The sequence below is a fragment of the Gallus gallus genome, chromosome 18 (assembly GCF_016699485.2).
Source record: "Gallus gallus isolate bGalGal1 chromosome 18, bGalGal1.mat.broiler.GRCg7b, whole genome shotgun sequence".
NCBI classification, from domain to species: domain Eukaryota; kingdom Metazoa; phylum Chordata; class Aves; order Galliformes; family Phasianidae; genus Gallus; species Gallus gallus.
This window is the reverse complement of record NC_052549.1, coordinates 11,475,795-11,498,723: the sequence shown is the minus strand read 5'-3', so window position 1 is coordinate 11,498,723 and position 22,929 is coordinate 11,475,795. Positions and strand designations below refer to the sequence as shown.

The window sequence follows — 22,929 nt, the reverse complement described above, 5'->3', positions numbered from 1 at the left end:
GCTTCAGGAGAGGTAGGCAGCAGCGTGGGGCTGTTTTCTAGGTGAAGCTGTATGGATAATAAATGTGTAAATATCCTCAACGGTCTTGTATTTGTATCTTGTGCTTGCAGAGGGGTGTCGAGTTGGATGCAGTGCACTGAATGAAATGAAATAAATAGTTTTGAAGACAGAGGGTTGCAGAAGGCTTTGGGAAGCAATTTGTTTGTGGCAGGGTGTTATGAGTCCAGTAGTTGAAACTTGGTTGTACTCTAGGCAAGCTGGTGTGGGTGCTCTGTGGTACAGAGATGTGATATCCAACCTACGTGTGCATGAGCTTTGGCATCAGGCACTTAACTCCCAGGCAGCCTTGCACTGAGGGGTCCTCAGTTGGCAAACCCAGAGTCTCAGGGAATGACAACAAGAGGATAAATCCTCAGCCTGGTATGGTTACTTGGGCATTGTCTTGTCCCAGGAGTTACACCTGCATGGGAGCATTGTCTCTGCGGCTGTGCCTGGGGAAGGGCTGGAGCAAGGGGAGCCTGGTGCTGGGGATCTGCGCTTGCAGGCGGCTGCAGCTCCCAGTATTGCAGTGGGTGGGGTGAGCAACGCTGTGCTTGATGTGGGGTCTCATGAGGTGCTGGGAAGTCCCTTCTCCTCTTGCCCCTGAACCAGCAGACTTCTCCCACTGTTGCACACTCTCTCTCTCTCTCCTACTTTGTGTTCTGTCCTCAAAACAGTGACCTCAATTGCTCAGAAGTAGCAGCACCCAGCATGATTTAAATAGCTGAGAGTGAGCACTTTGGAAAGGGAGACAACAGACCTAGGCAGCGGCTGGGGGATACTGAAACTGGTTCCCATCCAACCTGGGTTGGAGTGATGGAGCGATATGTGACAGACGAGCAGCTGGTACAATGCATGCTGCCTGCCCTCCTGCTTGCATGCTTGACTCTGGGGCTTCAGAGCAGCCTGCCAGTTACATGGCCCTGAACCAGGAGAAAGTTTCTCACTGCCCTGTTTAGACAACCCAGGCACAGGGCAAAGTGTGAGCTGGGAGACATGAATGGCTGCAGGAGCCTGGACCCTCTCCAGGATGCCCTGTACAGCTCAGACAGTGGCTTGATTGCTTTCACCCAAGCATGGTTGTGCTACTGGTTTGCACTCAGTGCTCACTTGGGCCCAAGAGCATTCATGTATTCGATAAAGAGTGTCTTGGATCTCAGGGTACTGAGCTTTCATGGTAGCTTGGACGGCCAGGGTTTGTCCCTGTACCAGATGGGAAAGGTGCCAGGCAGGTTCAGTCAGTCTCAGCACCTCTGGAGGACTTTAGCAAGACCTCCTCAGTTCTATCACTTGGATGCTGACAGTGGCAGTGGGGAGAGGGAGAAGTTGCAGTGACCTGGACCCCATTTGTGATCACTGGGGAGTGTACAGTGTGGACAGCCCCGTGAGCTGTGGGAACAGGGAAGGAGCAGTGGCAGTACAACATATCCATCCACAGCTCCCCTACAGGAGGCTTCCTCCACAGGTTCTTCCCTCTTCTTTTAACACAAGGATGAGCCAAGTCCTGCCAGGACTAAATATAGTCAAAGTATTTGTTCTTCGGCGCGGATACAAAAGCTATCATGACTGTACCAGCCAGGAGGTAAATGGTCTTTGAGGGCTGACTCTGCTCTTTCCTTCCTCAGGTCCTGGGCTGCTGTGCCAGCCTGCAACAGGGCTCATCTGTGTGCGGGGCTTCCCATTGTGGCTGCAGCACCATTTCCAAGAGGAATGCTGAAACAAAAGGGCTAATGAGCACCAGAGAGGAAGGATCTATAACTTCCAGATGGCAACAAGCCTGTAATCCCTTTGGGAAGGATTAGGGACTCATCAGCGTGGCAGAGCCTGGCAAGGGCAGCAAAGCAAAGCACCTCTGGCTGCAGAGTCCAGCGCAGGTTTGGCAGCATCCCAGTACTGGCCCTGCTGGCCGTCCTGCCCTGAGCTGCCTCATTTGGTCTTGTAGCACTCTGTGGGGCCAGGCACTGGTCCTGCAGCACTGGACTCTCCTCGTTTTGGCTGATGGCATGTTCTTCAGCCTAACCCAATCTGGGTCCTGCTGCTCCCAATGAAGGAAGGGACTTCTGCTGCTGACAGGGAGACTTATTCCTTCTTTTTTTTATGTCCTATGGGATTTTAAGGTATTCTTCTTGCTGGATTTCACCTCCTATCCAGGCATATTTTGCAGATTTACAGACTTATTTCCATGGCTTTATAAACTACTGGGATCTGAAGGCTTCTTCCTTCTGTGCTGCTCCTCCCACCTGTCTGCAATGGGGCGAGAGCAGGATCTGATCCAGGCTGTGAAGAATGGGGACATACCTGGTGTGCAGAAGCTGGTGGCCAAGATCAAAGCATCCAAGAGCAGTGAGTATCTGGGTGCAGGGCTGCTGGGTTCCTTGCTTCCTCTGGACATCACTGCATGTCCCAAGCCACAAGCTGTGGCCGTGGGCTCTGTGTGGGGCTCATTCAGCATCTGAGCTGGGGTGCTAGTGCAGACTTTGAACTCCCATGGAAGAGTTATGCTGTGGTTAGAGGTGTGTATGCAGCCTGTGTTGATGAATGACTGAGCTGTAAACGATCCTCCCAGCAGGACTCAGGTTCCCTTTGGGCTCAGGGCCAGGGGCCCTCAAGTGTGGGCACTGAGCAGTGAAGGGCAAAAGGAAACAAATAGCAGGGGAGATCACGAAGCTGCTTGGGATGTGGTACAAAGGGTCTTCACCAATTGCTACTTACTTTGTATTTATCTTGTGAAAAATTATCATCCAAGCCAGTTGACTGGAACCAATTTTAAAGCCCTGAATTTCAGTCTGGTAATGTTTAACCCTTCAGCAGTGCTGATTTCTTTCATGTGTGCTTGGAGAGGTCAGCTGCAAGCAGGCTCGAAACAAACAGCAAGCTCGACCCATGCTAGGAGTTTGGGCCAAGAGCCCACCTCCCAATGGTGTTGTGAGGGTCCTGGGGGGCCTAGTGTCTTGAAGGTACCTGACAGCTCACACTGGAAACAGGGTGTAAAAGGTGGAGGAGCAGACCTAGTGCTACAGAGCTTGCAGATGGCTGATCTTCCTGAGTAGAAACTCCGGTCACTGCTTGCAACTTGCAGAGAGGAGGAAACTTGAAAAAGTAAATAAAAGCATGCTTGTTTGCTGTGTGTGAGCAGGGGAAACTGCACAGGTCCTGTGTGGGATGTGGGAGCCACTCTGGGCAAGGATTGGCCAGAGGAATCTCTGTCCCATGCTTAGAGCCTGCAGGGATGACTCTGACTGGGAAAAGTTAAAACAGGCAAAACAGATCCAGAATTGGCTCCCTGCAGCAAAGTATTCATATAATCTCCCAAAGAGCCTGCCTGGCTATGGCTCTCATCCAGGCTGCACCTTGTGGGAGGGTCTCAGGGGTCTCTGCAGGAAAACTGGGGGGAAAAACTGGAGGGAGTGAGGAAAATCAGTCAGGAGAAAAAGCTCTAATTCTCAGGGGAAAAAAAAAATAAATAAAAGCTCAGGGCAGAGAGGCTGGTGCTGGGAAATGTGAGTTAGGCTGGAGATTTTAGATGTGAGATGGGGATAAAATCCCCAGGATTGGTTCCTGGAAGGCTTTGGCTAGTGCCAAAGCTTTGCAAATCTATCTGGGCTGCTATTTCCCACTGGAGCCAGCACTGAGCCTGCTTTTATCACAGAGGAGGCTGGGTGCCCCTTCCTTGGGTGACAGGACCAGTTGCCTTTGCCTCTGCTCAGTGCTCAGGATCTGTGCCTGTTTGGGGCTGCAGCCTGTGTAGGGCAGATCTCAGGGCTGGAGCAAGATGGACTTGCTTGTGCAGGAGGCCTGGAGGCCGTTCCAAGGCAGTAAATGTCATCAGATGCAGCCTGGGTCCCCACGCGGGTGTCCTGTGGCCAGGCAGCATAGCATGGGCAGACCTGGGGCCCCTTCAGCTTTCCTTGCCTGCGTGCCAGGGGGGTGAGTTTACACTTGCTTCCTCCAATACCTCTCTCCCTGTTAAAGCCCGTCTGTGTTTTCTCTGGCATCTTCCCTCCCTCCAGCCATGGGGCACCCACGTGAATGAGTGCATTGAACTCTCCCATTGAAGCAGCGTCAGCAGGTCCTTCGCTATGCTTATTTTCATGTTACTCCTTTATAAGGCAGGGGAGCAAAAAGCCCAGGCCATGGTAAGGCACTGTCTGCATGCCCTGAGCCACTGCATGGGGGGCAGCCACTGTCAATCCCTTACGCTTCCCTCTGCCTCCTCCTGCCCATGCCATGTGAGTAGAGCGTTTGTTGCTTGTTAAAGTGCCTTTTCCATATGACAGACCAAGATGCTGATTTTTTTTTTAAATCCCTCTGAGTCCTTCTGCTGTCTCAGTGGATTCAGAGTTCTGTCACTGTGATTAGCCCTCCAGGACTTCCAGTGCCTAAAAAAAGTCACCACACATAAGCAAGAATCAAGTGCCAGTCCCGGCAGCGGGAACTTCAGGGACACATTGTTTAATATTCACTGTGCGCAGCCCTCAGCCCTGCGCAAGTGCCGCTGTACAAGTGGGTCACAGCACCTATTATTGCAAGGCTGCTGGGGGTGTGGAGGAGGGAGGGGCAGAGAGAAAGTTTGGGTTGGGAGGATTAGAGTCAGCATGAGCAGATATCCTGCCTGCAGGAAGGGGACATGGGGATGGTGCTGTGGTCACTCATAGATGGAGAGTAGACTGCTCCCACTGCCCTGGCTGTGCTTTGTTGAGGTTCCCCTGAGCAGCAGTAGAAACATCCCTCTTTTTAATTTCTTTTTTTCTCCTCCCCTCTGCATCTGAGCACTGCAGAGTTTAATTGAAATTGTTAAACGACCCGTCACGGCTTTGGCCTTTCTCCCTGGCGATCAATCACATCCCTGCCTGGCTGTGCTCACCAACAATGCACCAGCACCAGGGCGGCTGCGCAGGGTGGCAGAAGCCCCTGGGAAGGGGTGATGGGGACCTGCTGACCCCATCCCAGCTCATTGCAGCCATGGCAGGGTGAAGGGGGGTAGGCAGTGAGGACATCTACTGGGGGTGGGGGGAGTTGTCCGAGGAGTGAGCCTTAACGCCTTGGTGATAGCCTAGGACTGGAGGTGCTGTGGAAGAGAACAGGAGCTGGACTTGCTGTTTGCCTTTCTTAAGGGAGTGGAAGCTTTTTGTTTAAATGTGCGTGAAGTGCAAAGAAAGAGCGACAGCTGAGCAAACTTGTGCTAAACTCAAGGATGGCAAGCCTTCCCTGCTGGGCTTTCACCCAGTGCTGTGGGAGGGCTGGTTAGCCTCAGCCTGCTGCTGACCCCTTTCCAGCAGCTGCACTGGGGCTTTTGGAACTCCCAGACCTCAGATATATCAAGGGCAGGGCGTGGGTGCCTGGGATTTGGATCCATCTGGGCTGTGACCTAACAAGCTGTTAAATGCAAGTAAAGCTCCTGGTGGGAGGCCTTGGCTTTATCCCCATACCTAGCTTGGTGCCTCTCACTGATGGCAGCATGGGACACAGCAATTTTTTTCCCAGTGCCAGCCCTCAGATGCTGCTGTCACCTGTCTGGCTGAGGAGAGGGGTGGTGCGAGTTGGCTCTGCTGGCTGCAAGTCTGCAGCAGGCAGATGTAGGATAATTTGCTCCCTCCCCCTTAAATTTCCTCCTAATCTCTAGTAGCTGTATCAGCTTAAGCTCCAAAGCATGAGATTTAATATTTCTCCTGCTATTTGTTAGCCTTTGCCACTGGTGCTTGGTGTCCCCATTCTCAGAGGGAGGGCATTTGTTTCTGCTGAGTCCAGCAGGACTTTCTCCTTGTCTCAATGGCTGCAGTTCCCATGGTTGTGGGAAAAAGTCACTGCTTTTGCCAATCCAGGAGTTACTTTGTGGTTGTGTGGATGTGCCTTTGCCCCAGCCAATGAACCCAGATCACCATCCCCATCATGGTGTCCGGCAGGAAGGACTGTCCTGTTTGTGGCTGCTCTGGAGGGAGCTTTGGGTGGTCCATTTGTGGGGAAGAGTAGGAGCCTGCCTTGGGCAGCATCGTTATCATTTCAGGCTCTGTCATACCCAGCTGGTGGTGGCAAAAGGACAGTTGGGTGACTTTTCTGTTGTCATTCTGCACTGAAATCACAGCCTGCTGGATCCAACTCAGCCATCAAGCCCGCATGCAGCCCTCACCATGTTCCTCAAAGCCTGGGTTTCCAGGACAAGTTCCTAAGTATCCTTGGCATGGTCCTTTCTTCCTGTTCCTGTGTGCTGTAGATCTGATGGGCCGGACCAGCTGCAAGCAGGCTTGGAAAGCTTTCAGCATGCTCCAGGGCCACTGTGAATGATGCCACAGAGCTCTGCTGAACGAGGCAAAGCTCTTCATCCCATTGAGAGCTAGCCCAGAGTGAGGAGAGGCACTGTGCCTGGGAGAGCCTGCCTGGCAGTGGCCCTTCACTGGGAAGCTCCCTGCCTGCAGCCTGCTGAAACGTGCTTCCAGCCAGCCCACAGTGGGTGGGAGGGGGAGAAGGAGGCTTCAAAGGTTCCTGCAAGCATGGCTGCCTTCCTGCTTCAGGGATGGTGGCAAGACTGCAGCTGCACAGCACAGGAGGGCTTCTTTCCTCATCCCACAGCTCCTGGTCTCTCCTGCAGGAGTCTTCTGCAGCAGTTATGTACCAGCCTGCTGTGTGGTCAGTGGTTTGTTGTTGTTTTTTTTTTCCTCACCTTCTTTTCCCTCACTATCACAGATCTTGGCTGTCCCAGCTCAGTTGTGGCTTTTAGCCCTTTCTATTTATTTTCTCTCATGGGGAAGAAAGAGCACTACACGGGCAGCAGCAGCAAAAGTAGTGAGTATGTGATTGCTTTTCAAAGCTGGCCTCTCACAGTTGTTGCCTTTGGAAAGGGGCCACTGCTGGTCCTGCATGGGGCCCAGAGTCTGGGAAAGCATCACTGTGCCAAGCCCAGGAGATAAGCCACCAGCAAACGGTGGCAGACAGAAGATGCAGCACCTAGCCTGGTGGAGATAGCCCCGTCATCTTGCCCCTCTCTGCACCCCATATTCACAGGTCTGTATCACCCTCATTCTGGGTATGTGTATCTGTCCTCAGCCTTTGAAAACACTTTTGCAGTCTTCAACACCTTGCTGCAGCCTGTGCCACTTACAGCTATTTTTCTTCCTTCGTGAGTGAAATAGTAGGAAGAAGGAAAAGAAAGTATTAAGTGTGGGAAATTATCCCTAAGGGATGTGCAGAGAGCTGCTCTGGGGCACTGCTTGCCTTCACCTTTGTGCAGCCTGGGGACTGGCCCGTCTCTTCTGGAGATCGGAAGCAGGCTCAGGGCAATCACAAGCACAGCCTGCAGGAAGCTGAGGTTCAGAGCAGGAGAGGGATTTCTACCACTCACGTACCTTGTGGTGACAGCCCTGGACTTGGGGCTCTGCTTCCATCTTATGAGAGTTGCAGAGGCTGTTTCAGTTGCTTGTTTCACAAGTGTGGCATGATTTGGATGTTAATAGCTTCAAAACGGCCAGTCAGGGAAGCTCTTAGCAGCCCAGGACAGTATGTGCCTGGCTGCTGGAGGAGTGCAGGCTGTAATGGAGACAGTGCTCCCCAGGGCAGGGGGGACAGCAAGGATGTTGCTGGCACTTGTGTCCCATCCTGTTTGCCACACTGGGACATGCTGTGGGGCAGAGGGATCCCTGCAAGGAGGTGGCACATAGTGGATAGAGTTGATCTGAGTAGCAGCAAACTGTGCACTGTCCTCTTCTAACTCGGATACATTTGAGCCTTCCCAGTATGCCCATGGCACTGGAAGGGAAGCAGGCTGTTGTGGCGACTGCTCTTCTTTGCCTGCCCGGAGCAGTGGGGACAGGACTTGGCAATGCCCAAGCTCTGCACAGGGCTGGTGCATGTTGGGAGCCACCTCTCATACACACCTCACCCTCTGCCACGTGCTTGGACATTGCCCCACATGTGCTTGGGCTGCTGGCTTTCTGCCACCCAGAGGGAAGCTGCTTCTGGATTAAAAGCTCTGATGTCCTCCTTGCGAGGCTGAAGATCTCAGGCTGCAACCTAGAAAAACCACCCAAAGGGTATTCTGCACCATGGGCATTGGTGCCTTTGGAGCAAGGGCAAGACTGTCCCTGTGGACTGAACCATGCTCACTTCCTGCCACCTCTCCTGGGCTGAGGGGTGAGACCTTTTCTCTCCAGGACAAGGGTAAATTTCAGCAGCAGTTGACAGCATCTCTTGGGGAAGATGGTTGCCAGCTGGCTGGGAGTGTGTGGTAGCATCCTGGCAAGACCAGGAAGAGTTAAAGAGGTGCTTGGTGCTGTGCGTGTGTGTATGCATGCACGCGCCCTGCTTTGTTTTTAAAAGCGCTTTGGCTGGCCTGGCCATATGCCAGTCCTGGGGCCGCCATTGGCAAAACGCTGCTTCGGTGAAGAAGTATGAAAGGGCATAAACTAAATAACAATTAAACCACCTCTTCTGGCTCCTGCAGCAGGCAGGGTGTGGGGAGCTGCAGGGTGGGAGCTGCAAGTTTGCTGCTTCCCCCACACCGTGCCTCAGATTCCCCCAGAATCACACCCTGGCTGGAGAGGCAAGGATCTGCCTGAACCTTGGGCTGCAACATTGTCTGGATTCGCCAAGGTGTCCTGATGAGTCACAGACCTGTCTGGAGATGCCCAGCCTGCTTGGGAATGGCTCTGCTTGAAGTGATCTTTACCCTGATGGGGAGGGGCCTGATGTCCTCGCCCATCCCTCGCTCCGGTGAAATGCCCAGGGCCGCAGCACTCTGTGCAGAGTGGATGCATGGTCACCACAAGCTGTTTGCAGTCTGAGGGAGAGAGAGGCTGGAGCAATAAATCAGCACTGCTTCAGTGGCAAGATAAGGGAGCAGGGCAAACCTGCATGCATGGCAGATACATGGCTCCTGCAGCTTCCCAGGCCTGGTGTAACATGTCTGGGTGTGCTTCCGCAGAGCCCTGTCAGTGCTGGCGCAGCTTCCCCACGAGGCCCCAGCCAAATGTGGGAAGGCAGCACGTGTTCCCCTTGCTGTGCTCAGGGGTAGTCAGCATGAGCAAACCCTGCTGGCGGCTGTGCTATGAGCTGTGAAATCACCTGGGATTTCATAATACTGCCCTTCACCATGGGCACTGCTGGTGATGGCGGTTGCATAATGCACCTTGGCATTTCTGCCTCTGTGTGCAGGGACTGCAGTACAGACCTCATGACCTGTGAGGAGGTGGCCATGCGTATGCTGGCAGTGAGGATAGCATGGGGTGGCTTGAGCTCTCCATTTTGCAGGTGCGTCTTGTCCCCTTGGAGCATCAGTTTCAAGGTCTCCCCTGGCTCCTGTTCTTGTTCTCTTTCCCTTCTCCCCTCTAGCAGCCCAGCTTAGGTCTTAGTCTTGTCCTTTGGCAAGGACGGGTGTAGATAAGGGCGTTTTCAGGCTTGGGCTGAATTGGGTAAAGCACCCCTAGGGAGAGCATGGACTGGGAAACCCCTGGACCTTTTCCCACCTCCTCAGGGCCTCCTGACTGCCACCCCAATTGGTATGGGCTGCAGTAAGGCCATGTGAGCACCACTCGCCTCAGCTGCCTCTGGGTTGAGTCCTCTGCAATGCCTAATGGTTGTCTTTGAGGGGGTACATGGTGCTCAGCCAGCAGTGTAAGGCAGTGGGGATTGCTCTGGGAACAAGCCCAGGGTACTCTGGTTGGCCTGAAATACCTCAGGTTTGATTTTTGTTAGGACTGGTGTGATGGGAAGAGCTGCTCCTGTCTTCCTCAGGTAAGCTCCCAGTTATTCTGTCCGTTTCAAAAAAAGGGAAATGTACTTCCTTGTAGTGGAAGAAGCAGTGGGGAACTGGGAAGTCAGGAGCGTCCCAGCAGCTGGCAGGGATCTGAGCTGCCCCAGATGTTTCCTTGTTAACCAAGCCATGTCCTAGAGCAGGACTGAGCTCTGGCCAAGCAAGGAGGTGTGGTGACACTGTCCTTATTTGCAGCCTAGCTCTGTGGCACAGGAACGTGGCTCAACCCCTTGGCAGAGCGATCACAGGGACATCCCTGGGGCTGTGCTACTCTGATGGCATTTTTATCCTCCTATGAAGGTTCAAGGAGCATGTGGGGTTCACTTGCCTTAACCAAGGCTGGTGAGATGTGGCCATGCAATACTAAGCTGCCTCTGTACTCCTTTGAGGGGTCTCCAGACTTGCCCAGCCCCAGGGAGGAACCCTGCTACCTCTTGCGTTCCCCTGAGGCAGTGTTCCCCAGTGTGGCATCTGTCCCTATGGTTATATTTAGCAGTGTGCTGGACTGCATGTGAGCTTGGTGTGGTTGGGGGTTTCCAGCTCTGCCCCCTGCAAGTTATGGCTCTGTGCCATACCACTGCACCCTGCTGTGAACCCCAGTGGCTTTTTATGGCTGGATTCATGCTGAATGCAACCCTGGATGTTTTCCTGGCTAGAGTGCATGTAAGCCCTATGGTGAGGAGGGTGCGCTGGTTCAATGTGCCTTTTCCCATGAAAATGAGCTGTTGTGACACTTTTACCCCCTTCATACTCCCTCTTTCTCCTTACCACTCCCTCTGGGGGATGCTGCGAGGCAGCAGGTGGGGTTTCTGTGCTCAGCTCCCAAGTCCTGCCTTTGCCGCCAACTCGGGCTTGCCAGGGCCGTTCCCAACACGCACCCGGTGTACTGGGAAGGCATAAACAGATCAGGTTCCCGGCAGGGGTCCAGGGACTAGGCAGGCCTTGGCTTGTGGCCCAGCACTGTGCAGTTGTGTTGGATTGTGGGAAGCACCAAGGGAGGGTGATGGAACTGAGGGGACAGTCCTTGATCCTGCTGTAGGTCGGCCCTTATGCAGTACATACTGGGAGACAGGGCTGCTCTGTGTTTTCCTTGTCCCCAGCTGGTTATGAGCATCTACCAGCAGTCTCTGGAACAGCCATGGGGCCACAGACCTGGGCTGGGCAATGTGAGGAACCCACGGCCCCTGAGCAGCTGTGGTACAGGAGATCAGGAATGCAGGGCCCAGAATAACTCAGCAGCTGCTGAGGCCCACGGCAGGGTGAATGCAGTGTCCCTGATGTATGTTATTGTTCTATCATGGGGACGGCAAGATGCCTGTCCCAAAACATCTGGCATCTGGAAATCTGCAGCTTGGTGTAGGCACCACAGCCCTGTGACACAGTGAAGCAGCTATCTTACCTGTCCGTGTCAGGGGTAAGGAGAGCAAACGAGGGGTCCTTCTCTCAGGCTGCTCATTTCAGACTGGGAGAAGCTCTGCCCGTGCCAGCAGGAACAGATTTGTCCTTTCTCCTTCCTGCTGTGACCTCACACAAGGGGATGGGACAGCAAGGAGGGATTGGTGTCCCCTGTATCCAAGCCTTTCCTGACTTGCCCTTTCCATTGTCTGAGATGGGGTTTGCAGAGGGATCCATACCAATCCGCATTGTCCCCCGCTGCACGGGAATGTGGAGCTGTCACTGTTTCGTAAGATCCCATTGCTCTGTCCCAACATAGATGCCATCAACAGCTGCAGCACTGACACTTGCAGGAGCTAGGGCTGAGTGTTGCTCATCTGCCATCCCTGGGTGTGGTGGGAGCTGGAGTCATGTGTCAGCTCTGTCCAGGAGGGAAGAAAAAGCTTTGCTGGAGCTGCTCAGGTCAGGTTGTGACTCAGATCAAGCCATATCTGTGGTGTTCTGCCTGTGTGCTTTAAGGTGTCTGTGGGAAGCATAGAGCCTCTTCTTTGGACTTGACTACACTGGAGAGGCAGCATGCACCCCACGAGAGGGAATCTTTGTCTCATAAAGATGGAAAACTGATCCCCTGAAAGTGTCTGCTGTCTTCCTCATCCCCTGCCCAGCCAAGGCTGTGCATCCCAGGGGAGCTGCCAGCATGCTCATGAGTGGGGCTGGCTGGCTGGCAGCAGCACCTGCTCGTAGGTCAGAGTTTAGAAAAGACATCTGCAAGGTATTTTTAAACACTTGTGACTTCAAACCCCATCTGCATAGCCATGAGCTGGGAGCAGCAGTTTGAGGTTCTGTAGTTCTCAGCTGTGGACAGTTCATTAACTGTGGGGGAGGAGCTGACAGAAGGGGAAAATTCAGCTTGAGACCACTACAGCGCTGGGGCAGAGCCTTGATTCAGAGTGGTGACTTAACCCACGGCCCTTCTGGGTGACCTTGAGTGAATGGCTTCGCCTCCTGGTTCCTCCCCTCCCATCCTGTGTGGGCCTTGCCTAGATTAGAATACATCCAGGGTGGGGACAGCGGCTCCATCTACTCTGGCAGCTCCTGCTCCAGGCACACAGCCATTTCCCTGGGGCCAAAGGGTGAGGAAGTTACAGGATTTCCAGCCACCACTGCGTGCTTTGAGGACCGGCTCTACTGGCCAGAGCAAGTCCCTAATGCCAGCTGCTATGTGTAGGGGACAGCGGAGTCTCTGTGAGTTCTGAACCGGGACAGATGGGGACAGAGCACCTTAGGCAGCATCAGCCTGGTACCCCAGCCTCAGCCTGGCCCTGCTATCCCCAGGAGTTGCACAGTTTACTGTGGCTGTAGGTCTGGATCCTTGCTTCAATCCCTTGAACTTACAGGTTTTTGTTGGCCACTCTTGACTGCTCTGTATTTTATCTGGGGCTGTCATTAGAACCGTGAAATAGTTATGTGCTCCTTTGGAGTGTCAAAGCCTGCCAGGTATAGGTGGGTTGCTGTGTCCCTGCCCGCCCTCCCTAATTAACTATTGCTCAGCAAATCCAGACTCACTAACCTGCCTTAATCCTCCTGAACAGGGCAAGCCCTTCAGCTGCTGCTCCTGGCACTTGCCTCGCATGTCTGGCACCAAGCCCAAGGGGTTTGTGGCCATGGGCATGAACTAGCCCTGGGCAGGGCACATGGAGGCACCCCAAGAAGGGGGTTGCCCCATGCAGGGCTGCCTGCTGCTATTATTGGGGTTGTTCTCCTTGTTCTGGCTCCCTTTGTGCACACAAGCAAGTTGCTTGCAAGGTCCCCGACATCCTGCTTCCACCCTTTCTTCTTCCCATTGAATGTCTGCCTGTCAGATTATTTTTCCCCGATGCTATACTTTGTAATTTTCCCAAGTTGAATTTGCCTCAGTTTGTTCTCTGCTGCGTTCCTGATCTCTTGAAGGCCCTCTGTATTATTTCTGTCCTCAGTGATCAGTTCAGCATTCTCCACAGATTACAATTTATCATTTACTTGGCATCACATTATTGAAAAAGCTGCAGGTGTGGCTGCAGCCCCTTTGCCTGGGCACGCAGGAGGACTAACAGTTCTTTCCCTGGTTTCCAGCAGAGTTCCTACTGGACCAGTTGAACAGGAGCCAAAGCGCATTGTTAATGAAAGAGTAAATATTTTGCTGGTGCCTGCATCCTGCAGCCCCATAAGTGACCTCAGCCCCATGGTGTTTCCAGTGTGTCACCTCTGGCACAGGTGGTGCTCACCTCTTTTCTTTTCCCGGACGGCTGCAGAAGCCACACTTGGCTGCTGGCCCCCCCCTGCTATCGCCTCATCTCTTCCTGCTGCAGAAGGTGTACTGTCCTTTCGGAAGGATGAGGGAAATGGAAAAGGCTCCACCTCTTCCCTCTGCAAATACAGCTCCTCTGAATTCACATCCTGCAGAGCGAAATAGCAAGATCCCAGCTGGGACCGTGACTTCACTTCCTGGTAATGTGTTTCTCCAGCCAGCTGGGAAAGGAGCCTCCATATCTCTGAATGAGCTGCCTGGCTTCCCCCACCCGAAGTCTTTAGCAGATGTTTCCAGCCTGATGGGCTGGGGGATGTGGAGTGAAGATTTCAGCTTCATGGGAAGGGGAGCTCCCACTTGGTTGCAGCACCAGTTTGCACTGGTGCAAACCTGAAGATGGAGTGAAACCCTTCATCTTAATGAAGGCTTTCTGGGTCCTGAAACATGCAGCAGGAGCACGTGGCTTGCTCCTGCAAGGAAAAGGGTGACTTCAGACACGTCTTTCTTTCTGAAGGGATTCTTTTTCATTGCTTCCTCTCCTTGGTGCTGGCCCCATTCATCTCCTCTGAGACCATGAAATTTTGGGAGTAGAGAGGCAAGAGCTCCACCTTCTCAACTACACAGATGGGCACAGGGCTTCTGACTTTGCTTTTTTCCTTTCATTGTTCTGGGAGTGTTTGCTTTGAACAAACTGCTTGTTTTTTTCCTGCTTTGCTTGGGGGGGAACAGCAAGGGGGAAACTGGGGGCCTGGCCAGAGGTCCCTGCAGATGGCTGTGGCTTTGCTCTGTGGGGTTACTGCTCCTGCTGTTTCCGACCTCTTTAAAATACTTAATTGTTGGATTTTCCCTGTGAAATACCAAATAAGGGAGAAGTCTCCCAGGTGACACCATAATCCTGCTGCCGTGCTCCCACACACCTGCTTTTGCCTATCAGTAACTATGGGTCCCCCATAGCAAACCATGGAGGAAGGCAGAAACTTTGGGCCTCTGCTGTCTGCCCAGAAAAGGGACATCAGATCCTTCAGTGCAGCCTTAGCACAAGCGTGCCCAGGGGGCTTATTCCACCTAGATCTGGGGCTGAAACTGGGAGCAGTGCATGTTTGTACTGGATACTGTGCAGCCTGCAGGGCTGGTTCTGCTGCATCTTACACCTGGGTTTGGATGGCTTCTCCCATCCCCAGGGTCAGCTGAGGGGCTTCTTCCTGCCAGGGGAGCTGAATCCAGCACTGGGCTCAGTGTTTGGGATGCAGGCTGGTGTCTCTGGGATTGGGAGGCTTTGCCCTCACACAGCCTCTGTCCCAAGCTTGCTGGATGGCTTTGGCTGAGTTTCTTCATGTCTCTGTGGTCGAATTCCTTTTCTGTTGAAGTGGGCAAATCCCTTTCTAACCTGTTGGAAAACAGCACTTTGAATAGCAGGTTTGTGCTAAGCAGCTGTGCTGGGAGGAGCTGGGTGTGGGTGACTGTGGCAGACATGCCTGTGGATGGAGGGATGGCAGGAAGGGGATCATTTCTGCAGAGAAGAGATAGATGGATGTCACCTCTTTATGCCACACTTCCTTGAGAGATACAAGATCTATCCTGATCCCCAGCCGAACCCAAGCAAGGTGAGTGTCTCCTTCCCTGCAAGCAACCAACAAATGGTTCAGTGCTCCAGGGGGACCCTGTCCATCTCCACCATTGTGCTTGAGGGGACAGCAGGTGTCCCTTCAGGGATGAGGTGAAAGGTATGAGTGACTCATGGAGCCCAGTGTGCTGGCACAGGGGGCTGGGCAAGAGCAAGTCTGACTCCACACAGCCAGTACTGGACAAGTGTCCCAGGCTGGCTGACAGTGGTGCTGTGAGGTACCCTCCTTCGCAGACTGCCCTCTTGGGTGTCCCCATCTCACACAGTGCAATCCCATGGAATGGAGGCAGTCCAGTCCCATGGGGAAACTGAGGCATGGGACAGCAGTATGCTGCATGGGTGAGCTGCTGGTGAGCTGCTCTGCAACACATTTATGGGGACATACAATCCCAGCTCCCCCTGCCAAGTGCCTTAGAACCAGCTCCTTCCCCACCTGTGATGCGGGGCTGGAAACTGCTATGACCAGGAGTCCAAAAGTCTGAGAAGCAACACATTCCCTCAGCTGAGATGGAGCGATTAGCTATAAGGGTTGTGGGACCATATCAGAGTGGAGCCTTTGCCATGGCCACATCCTGAGGAGCATGTGGGCCCTGCATGCATAAGCAATTTGCCGGAGCTCTCTGGAGATGTTTCTTGCCTGATACTTGGCAGCAAGAGTCTGCACAGAAGTTTGCTGCCTTCCCTCAAAGCCTCACTCAGCCCTGGTCAGTGCTGCCAAGCCTCATCCTGCCTGGGAAGGAGCAGGTGAGTGCATAGGGTGTAGGATGGGGTCAGCAGGATCCCCAGGAGGAGCGTGGGGCTGAGCATGGAGGATGTGTCTAGAGTTAAGCTTTGGGAAGTGCAAAGCAGGGCTTTTCCCTGAAATTCTCCTCAGCAGGGCTTTCTGCATTTCAGTGTCAGTTCTCTGCTTTGGTGGTCTTGGTCCAGATTAATCCTTCATGGAGGTGAGCGTGTGCCCAGCAGCGTGTTGGCTAGGCCTGTGGGTACTCCAGCCCCGGTGTAGTCCCAAAGGATGTGCTGGTGCACCTGGGAAGGATCCAGCTGCCACACTGCAATGTCATTATTGGATTTGTCCTGCTGTGTTTCACCCTATCCCCACATTAGGCAAATTGTTTTTTGGGGATTGCTTTGACTGGCCCCCATGTGCCATATGTGCAGTCTTGGACAGGGCAGACGGGATGGGGCTGACAGAGGCTGCCTTGCTGTTTTACATACATTTCACTCCCCTGGCTGATATCCATCACTCTGCTCTTCTCTTTGCCTGTGCAAAGCCCCTTCAGGGTTTCTTCCTGTTTCAGGCATGCTTGTATTCAGTGGGCATCTCCATTCATTGCTCTCTTTCAGTATTGCCCACCCAGTTCAGCTCTGGAGCTCCTGCCCACGGTCACAGTAAGGATCTCTTTGCAGGGGCTCTGCAGGTCTGCAGAGTAGCTGCTTGGCTGATGGTGGAGATTCTATCCTAATCTCAGTCGTGGCAAGTAGTCAGAAGTCCTTCAGCAGCAGCTCCTCAAAGTCCATTTATACATGTGTAATGAACAAAGGTTTACATAGAATAAACTGATTATCTTAGAAATAAGTAAAAAAAAAAATAGCACAACCTAAGATAATGCCACATTTGGTCAGAATAGAACCAATTAGCATCTTCATGGATAAAACTTTCTTCTCTGAAGGAGTGGTCAGGTGCTGGAACGGGCTGCCCAGGGAGGGGGTTGGGTCACCATCGCTGGAGGTCTTCAAGAAGCTTTTAAGTGTGGTACTAAGGGACGTGATTTAGTGGGGAAATAGCGGTGGTAGATGGATGGACTAGATGGTCTTGGAGGTCTTTTCTAGTCTCCGTGATTCTGTAATTAATTAGGCTGTTTACAGAACATTCTAAGCAGCAGGAATGCATGCACCATTACTTGGCTTCCTTTTAATTGTACATTTGGATGATGAACGTGCCTTCCCCTTTTCAGCCCTGGTTTCTGGCAGAGGAGCTGCCCATCTCCCGACCTGCTCGGCTGCAAGGAAGGAGGCTCCTTCCCTAGAACCCCATCTCATTTCATCCCAAGCTGAAGCCCAGTTGTCAGACTTGGATTTTTCATAGGGAACAGCGCAGAACTCTTTTAAAGCATTTAAACTCGGCTCATCTGGAAAGGCAGAGGAGTGGCCTCATTTCTTGCGCCCTGCATACCTTTCCTTTTCTTTCCCGTTTTACTTAGCACGTGAATTCCAGAGATGTTAATCCTCTGTCAGCCCCTTGATGGAGAATACAAGGTCCTCTCTGTGTGGGAGGAAGGAATTCATTTGAATTAATTGCTGGAAGGAGTGGGGAGCTGGGGCATGTGCTGGGACCAGGGTGGGGTGAGCATCCTCTGCTGCTTTGTAGCCCTGAAGAGGAGGGAGGGAAGGGCAGTGGGTGGGATGGCTGAGGTGGCACAATCCTGGCATTCATGGCCAGAGGCTTCAGCCTCTGACTGTACCATAAAAATGCCATTTGCGTGGGCTTTGGGCCTGGTTTTGGCAGGCAGTGACAGTGAGTGGGGGGTGAAATGGCCCTGCTCAGCACTTCTGGGGCACCGCTGCTTATAAAGGGGAGGGAAACACCATCCCACATTGAGTGGTAGGAGCTGCAGGGTCCGACCCATCCCAGGGCCCTGGGGGTGCACAGAGAAGGATGGGGCATGAAGGACAGAGGGGAATGGATCTGAGCTAGAGTGGCCTCAGCACGGTGGAGGGAGGGTTCGTGAAGGTGAATTGTGGAGGTGAATGTGGAGCAAGAGAGGGGAGATGTCACGGGGATGGGGCAGGCAGTGGTCTGCATGCTGGGAGGTGAGTTTGTTGTGGGATGTGGGTTCTGGTGGGTGTCCTGTTCAGCTGCAGGAGCTCTGCCTCTCACCTTGACTTTCATCTCTTGTCTCTGCAGAGCTCCTGGGATCTGCCAAGCGCCTGAATGTGAACTACCAGGATGCAGATGGGTGAGTGCTCCCTGCCCCATGAAGCTGCTGGTTGCCTCAGCACTTCCAGAGAGGAGGGGAAGGGTTTGCTTGGGGCAGCTCTCCTCAATGGCCTCTTGCTTCTGTGTGGATATTGTGAAATTTTCAAAGTCAACTGCTGAGCCTTGAAAACATAACAGTATCTCAAGACAGTGCTACTTTATGGAGCCAGTGCAAGCCCTACAGAGGCAGTCAAAAGCCTGCATGGATCTGAGCTCTTCTGCATCTCCTTCTGTAGGACTGGGGCTGAAATGTGTTCAGGTGGTGTCCTGAGTGTTGGGTAGCAGACTGAGGAGCACCATCCAGCCAGCCACAGCACATGCACGTGCTTGTGTGCATGTTTAATATCCCAAGAGCAAAATCCCTGTATATAGGGGAGTTAAGGAAAGAAAAGATGTGGTTGCTAAGTGACCGCAGAATATTTGTGCAGCTCATCACTTCCAAAATCCAAGCACTTAATAAGCTGGGTTCTGAAAGTTAAGGTAACCACAGAGGCCCATAAAATAAATAAGCACATTATTCTTATTGAATTAACTCTGACCTGTAAATTATTAGCATTGGTTTAAGTATTGTTGTTGTACCTAATTTCTATGTGTTTTCTTTTTGAGGACTCTGTAGGAGGAGGTGTCAGTGCTAGCAGGCCAATAGGGGGTTGGGAAATGTGCAGGGTGGCCATCTTGAAATAATAGTATACAGATGGAGCTTAACAGAAAAAAAAATCTAATAGAAGTAGATCTAATTCTGATAAGGCACAGGGCTCATGTTCAGGCAGCTCCAGGAGGGCTACTGGTGCATAAAGTGTCTGTTCCCTGTTGAAGGACTACATGTGGTACTTGATTTATAAAAAGCCCCTGCAGGGATGGCCAGGGGGATTTCCTCTCATCCATACCCTTGCTTTGGGGTGGAGGTTTTACTGTGGCTGTGCTGGAGGAGGAAGTAGCCCTGTGCTGTGGTCAGCACATCCCACCTGTGTTGCCCAGAGACCCAGGGATGTTAGGTTGAGATGCTGCTGCGCCATTCAAAGCTCCCTCAGTGATGTAAGGACCCCTTTTTTTGGCAGTGGCTTTACAGGTGACAGCGCAGCGGGAGAGTGCTGGGCAAACAGACCCCTTTGACGGCCCTGAGACACAGAGCACGTTAGTTGCTGGCAGCCTTCCCTACTGTGCTATGGGCTCATAGCATCACCGCTGGCATGGGAAGAAGGACAGAACAGGAGCAGCACAGGGGCATTTACCTCCACTTTGCTATGGGGAAACTAAAGCATTGTCTGACGCTGAGCTGTGTTTAGAGCAGTCAGGAGGGACATAGCCCTGAGCCACCTAGTGACGGTCCCACCCCTCAGCCCTTGTCCCTATGCAAAGTGGGGCTATCAGAACAACAGGGGAGGAACTGAGCCCTGCCTTGCACTGTAGGTTCTCAGCACTGCACCATGCGGCCTTGGGTGGCAGCCTGGACCTCATCTCACTGCTGCTGGAGGCACAGGCCACTGTGGACATCAAGGACAGCAACGGTAAGGGGTGACCTCGTGTTTTGGCCCCACGGCAGTCAGACCAGTCCTCTGAGCCATACCAGACACTGAACTGCCCTTTGCCCTGCTGAGCCCCATTTGCCCCCAGGGATGCGCCCCCTGCACTATGCAGCCTGGCAGGGGCGCGTGGAGCCGGTGCGAGTGCTGCTGCGTGCTGCTGCCTCTGTCAACATGGCCTCACTGGACGGGCAGATCCCACTGCACCTTTCAGCGCAGTATGGCCACTACGAGGTGGTAAGTAGGAGTTGGGGCCAGCGATGGCCACATACCTCAGCTGGATCTGTCCTTGTGGGTGGGGGCGATGCAGGAGCAGGGTGGTGCTGAGCCCTGACATTGCTCCCCTGCAGTCGGAGATGCTTCTGCAGCACCAGTCCAACCCCTGCCTCATCAACAAGGCGAAGAAAACCCCCTTGGACTTGGCCTGCGAGTTTGGGCGGTTGAAGGTGAGCACTCTGCCATGAACTCCACAGCCTGGCAAGCAGCACCCACCTCTTCTTGTGGCTAGGCAACACCAGGTCCTGAAGCCTCAAGCTGCGATTTTTGCTCCCAGCCTCACAGGAAGGCAGCAGCAGGCTGACAGAGAACCTGAGTGTCCTTGTTTCTGAGAGCCCACAACTTCCCCCCACCCATCCTGGCTTTGCTCCCGTTTAAGGACAAGCTGAGCCTGCTGATCCACACTAGCCTGGAGGGCCCAGCTCCATTCAGCTGCTTGAAGTCCCAGCTCAGCTTGTGTGGACAGAGACCCCCTATGACTCAGGAGACCCCAGCTGAGCCAGCATGGTGGGGTTGGGCTGGCGTGCGGCCAGCCAGACTGTCCTGTGCCCCACCAGGGAGGGGTACATGGGGATATTTCCATTTTTGGAGTATCTATAATATCTGCAGCTATAAACAGGGCAGTAAAAATAACTCCTCCGTGCCTCTGGATTGCCTTGAGATGCTGAGAGTCACTCCAGGCTTGGGGAGATGAGTTTTTTAGGGCTTGGTCTGAAAAGCCTGATTATGGGAAAACTATTTCTGGCTGTGGTGACCTTCTGCAGCCCCTCACGATAGAATGGTAGCAGCCAAGCTCTGTCCAGGCACAGCCAAGCCCTAAGGCTATGGGACTGATGGAAGTGATGGGATAAGGAGCACAGAGCCAGCCCTGAAGACAGCAAGTGCCTTGTGTCCGGGTCACGTGCACCCCACTGCTCACCCTGTGCCTATGCAGGTGGCCCAGCTGCTGCTAAACAGCCATCTGTGCGTTGCCCTCCTGGAGGGACAGTCCAAAGACGTGACCGACCCCAACTACACCACCCCACTGCACCTGGCAGCCAAGAATGGGCACAAGGAGATCATCAGGTAACCCCCACACAGCCCTGTCAGTGCTCAATGCCAAAAACCATCATGACTTCAGTCTTGCATCCTCCTAAACTCACATCCCTGTTACAGGCTTTGGTGCCTCATTCCCAAAGCCTCAGCAGTGCAGAGGGTTTTTCCCCCTGGCCCCTGTGCCTGTGTCCTCTTCATGCCTTTCCTTCCTCGCTACCAGGCAGCTGCTGAAGGCTGGAATTGAGATCAATAAGCAGACAAAGACAGGCACAGCCTTGCATGAGGCCGCGCTCTATGGCAAAACAGAGGTGGTGCGGTTGCTGCTGGAGGTGAGCACCATGGGGACAGGACTGAACTAGGGGACAAACCCATGAGGCTTGGCCACCTCCTCCCTCTCATCCCCTCCTTCCCCCCATCCCCTGCCAGGTGGCTGCTGCTGCAGACTCTGGCACTAATTGTGTCTCTCCTTGGGCAGGGTGGTGTTGACGTGAACATCAGGAACACCTACAACCAGACAGCACTGGACATTGTCAACCAGTTTACCACCTCACACGCCAGCAAAGACATCAAGCAGCTGCTGAGAGGTGAGATAGGACCTGCCTGCAGCCATGCCCTGCCTGGCACTGAGAGGAGCTTCTTCCTAATGGAACTTACCTGATGCTCTCACCCTCCCAGTAGCCTTAAACCAGCCTGTGTGCAAGTGTCAGCAGCTCAGTCCCATCACGTGCTCCCATTCTCCTTGTGGGTGATCCCCCCCCCAGTCAAGCCCTACCTGCAGTATTAATGTTCTCTTCTCCCCTCTCTTCACTCCTTTTTGTCTCCCCCTGCCTTTCCCAAACCATTCCCTTGCCCTGCTGTGCTCTGACACCTTCCTTTGCTCCTCGGTCCCTTGTGTTCAGAGGCATCAGGAATCCTGAAGGTCCGAGCTTTGAAGGATTTTTGGAACCTCCATGACCCAACTGCTCTCAATGTCCGGGCAGGAGACATCATTACGGTGAGGCTGCTCTCTACTCCCTGTCCCCTATCTCCACCACTGCCCACAGTACCAGCCCTGTCCTCCTCTCCCTACATCAGGTCCTGGAGCAGCATCCAGATGGGCGATGGAAGGGACACATTCATGACATTCAGAAAGGCACCGATCGCGTTGGGTACTTCCCCCCATCCATTGCCGAAGTCATCAGCAAGCGAATAGGTCAGTGACCATCCTGGGTGTGTTGTCTCCTGTGTGAAACCATCTCACCCTTCCCAGAACCTCCCATAGACAGGTCCCTGCAGCCCTGGCTAGGTAGGTGGCAGGAAAAGAAAGGATTCTGGTGGACACAGGAGAATGTGTGACTGGTGGGGTAGAAATTTGAGGTTTGAGACTCAGATGTGCCCCCTTGCTGTCTCCTACACAAACTCTGACCATGCATGTTTTGTCTTTGAATGCAGGCATGATCCTCCCCCGCATGGCGCCCACGCATCAGCACCAGGGCACTCCTGGGGCCCTCATGGCACTGCCCGACTGCAGCCCTCCACGGCTGCAGCACCTCCCTGACGAGTGTCCACAGCAGGCAGCCCCAGGCATCCCACCATCCTATGGCCATCTCACCCTAACCTGGACGGCCCCAGGCCCAGACAGCTCAGGTCAGGGATGCAGCTGGGGAGGGAGAATGACTCGGGACCTTCCTCTGCCCCCAGCCCTGCCTGCACGGTGAACTTGGGGATAGTCTTTTCTTCTACATCATCACAGGGAAGCAGCTAGATGAGAGGGAGCAACTGTAGAGAAAGGGACTTTAGGGGAGACCATAGAGCAGTCCCTTCCCTCCCAGTGTCTTCAGTCAGTCTGAGTTCCCATGTCCCTTTTGTGTGTCCCATGCCAGCCCAGGTCACCCTGTCTGTGCTGTGTGTTCCAGGAGGGACTGATGCACGATGTGTGGCTGGAGGGACCTTGGGGGAGGCTGGATTTTGCTGCTGTCATTGTGCTGTTGCACATGGGAACCTTTGTGCCCCAGTCCCAGGGCACTGCTGACAACCTCCCCTCCTATCCTG

At 53.5% G+C, this 22,929-nt stretch overlaps 1 protein-coding gene across 8 annotated transcripts in view; it reads left to right on the top strand.

The window, feature by feature from the left end:
• The window catches only part of CASKIN2 (CASK interacting protein 2), a 32,306-nt gene that overhangs the window by 2,180 nt on the left and 7,197 nt on the right, over window positions 1–22,929 (top strand). For 2 of the 8 annotated variants that reach the window (XM_025141783.3, XM_025141784.3), the window contains exons 2-12: window positions 1,665–2,382; window positions 17,993–18,044; window positions 19,475–19,572; window positions 19,679–19,824; window positions 19,938–20,033; window positions 20,798–20,928; window positions 21,119–21,227; window positions 21,374–21,482; window positions 21,798–21,892; window positions 21,973–22,090; window positions 22,330–22,524. In XM_025141783.3, coding sequence (XP_024997551.1) covers window positions 2,289–2,382; window positions 17,993–18,044; window positions 19,475–19,572; window positions 19,679–19,824; window positions 19,938–20,033; window positions 20,798–20,928; window positions 21,119–21,227; window positions 21,374–21,482; window positions 21,798–21,892; window positions 21,973–22,090; window positions 22,330–22,524 — 1,243 coding nt within the window. In that variant the 5' untranslated portion in view covers window positions 1,665–2,288. Of the gene's footprint in view, window positions 1–1,664; window positions 2,383–13,291; window positions 15,068–17,288; window positions 17,899–17,992; window positions 18,045–19,474; window positions 19,573–19,678; window positions 19,825–19,937; window positions 20,034–20,797; window positions 20,929–21,118; window positions 21,228–21,373; window positions 21,483–21,797; window positions 21,893–21,972; window positions 22,091–22,329; window positions 22,525–22,929 lie in introns of those variants that run through there. The other 6 variants (XM_046902235.1, XM_046902234.1, XM_046902233.1 and 3 more) reach the window with 6 other exon arrangements.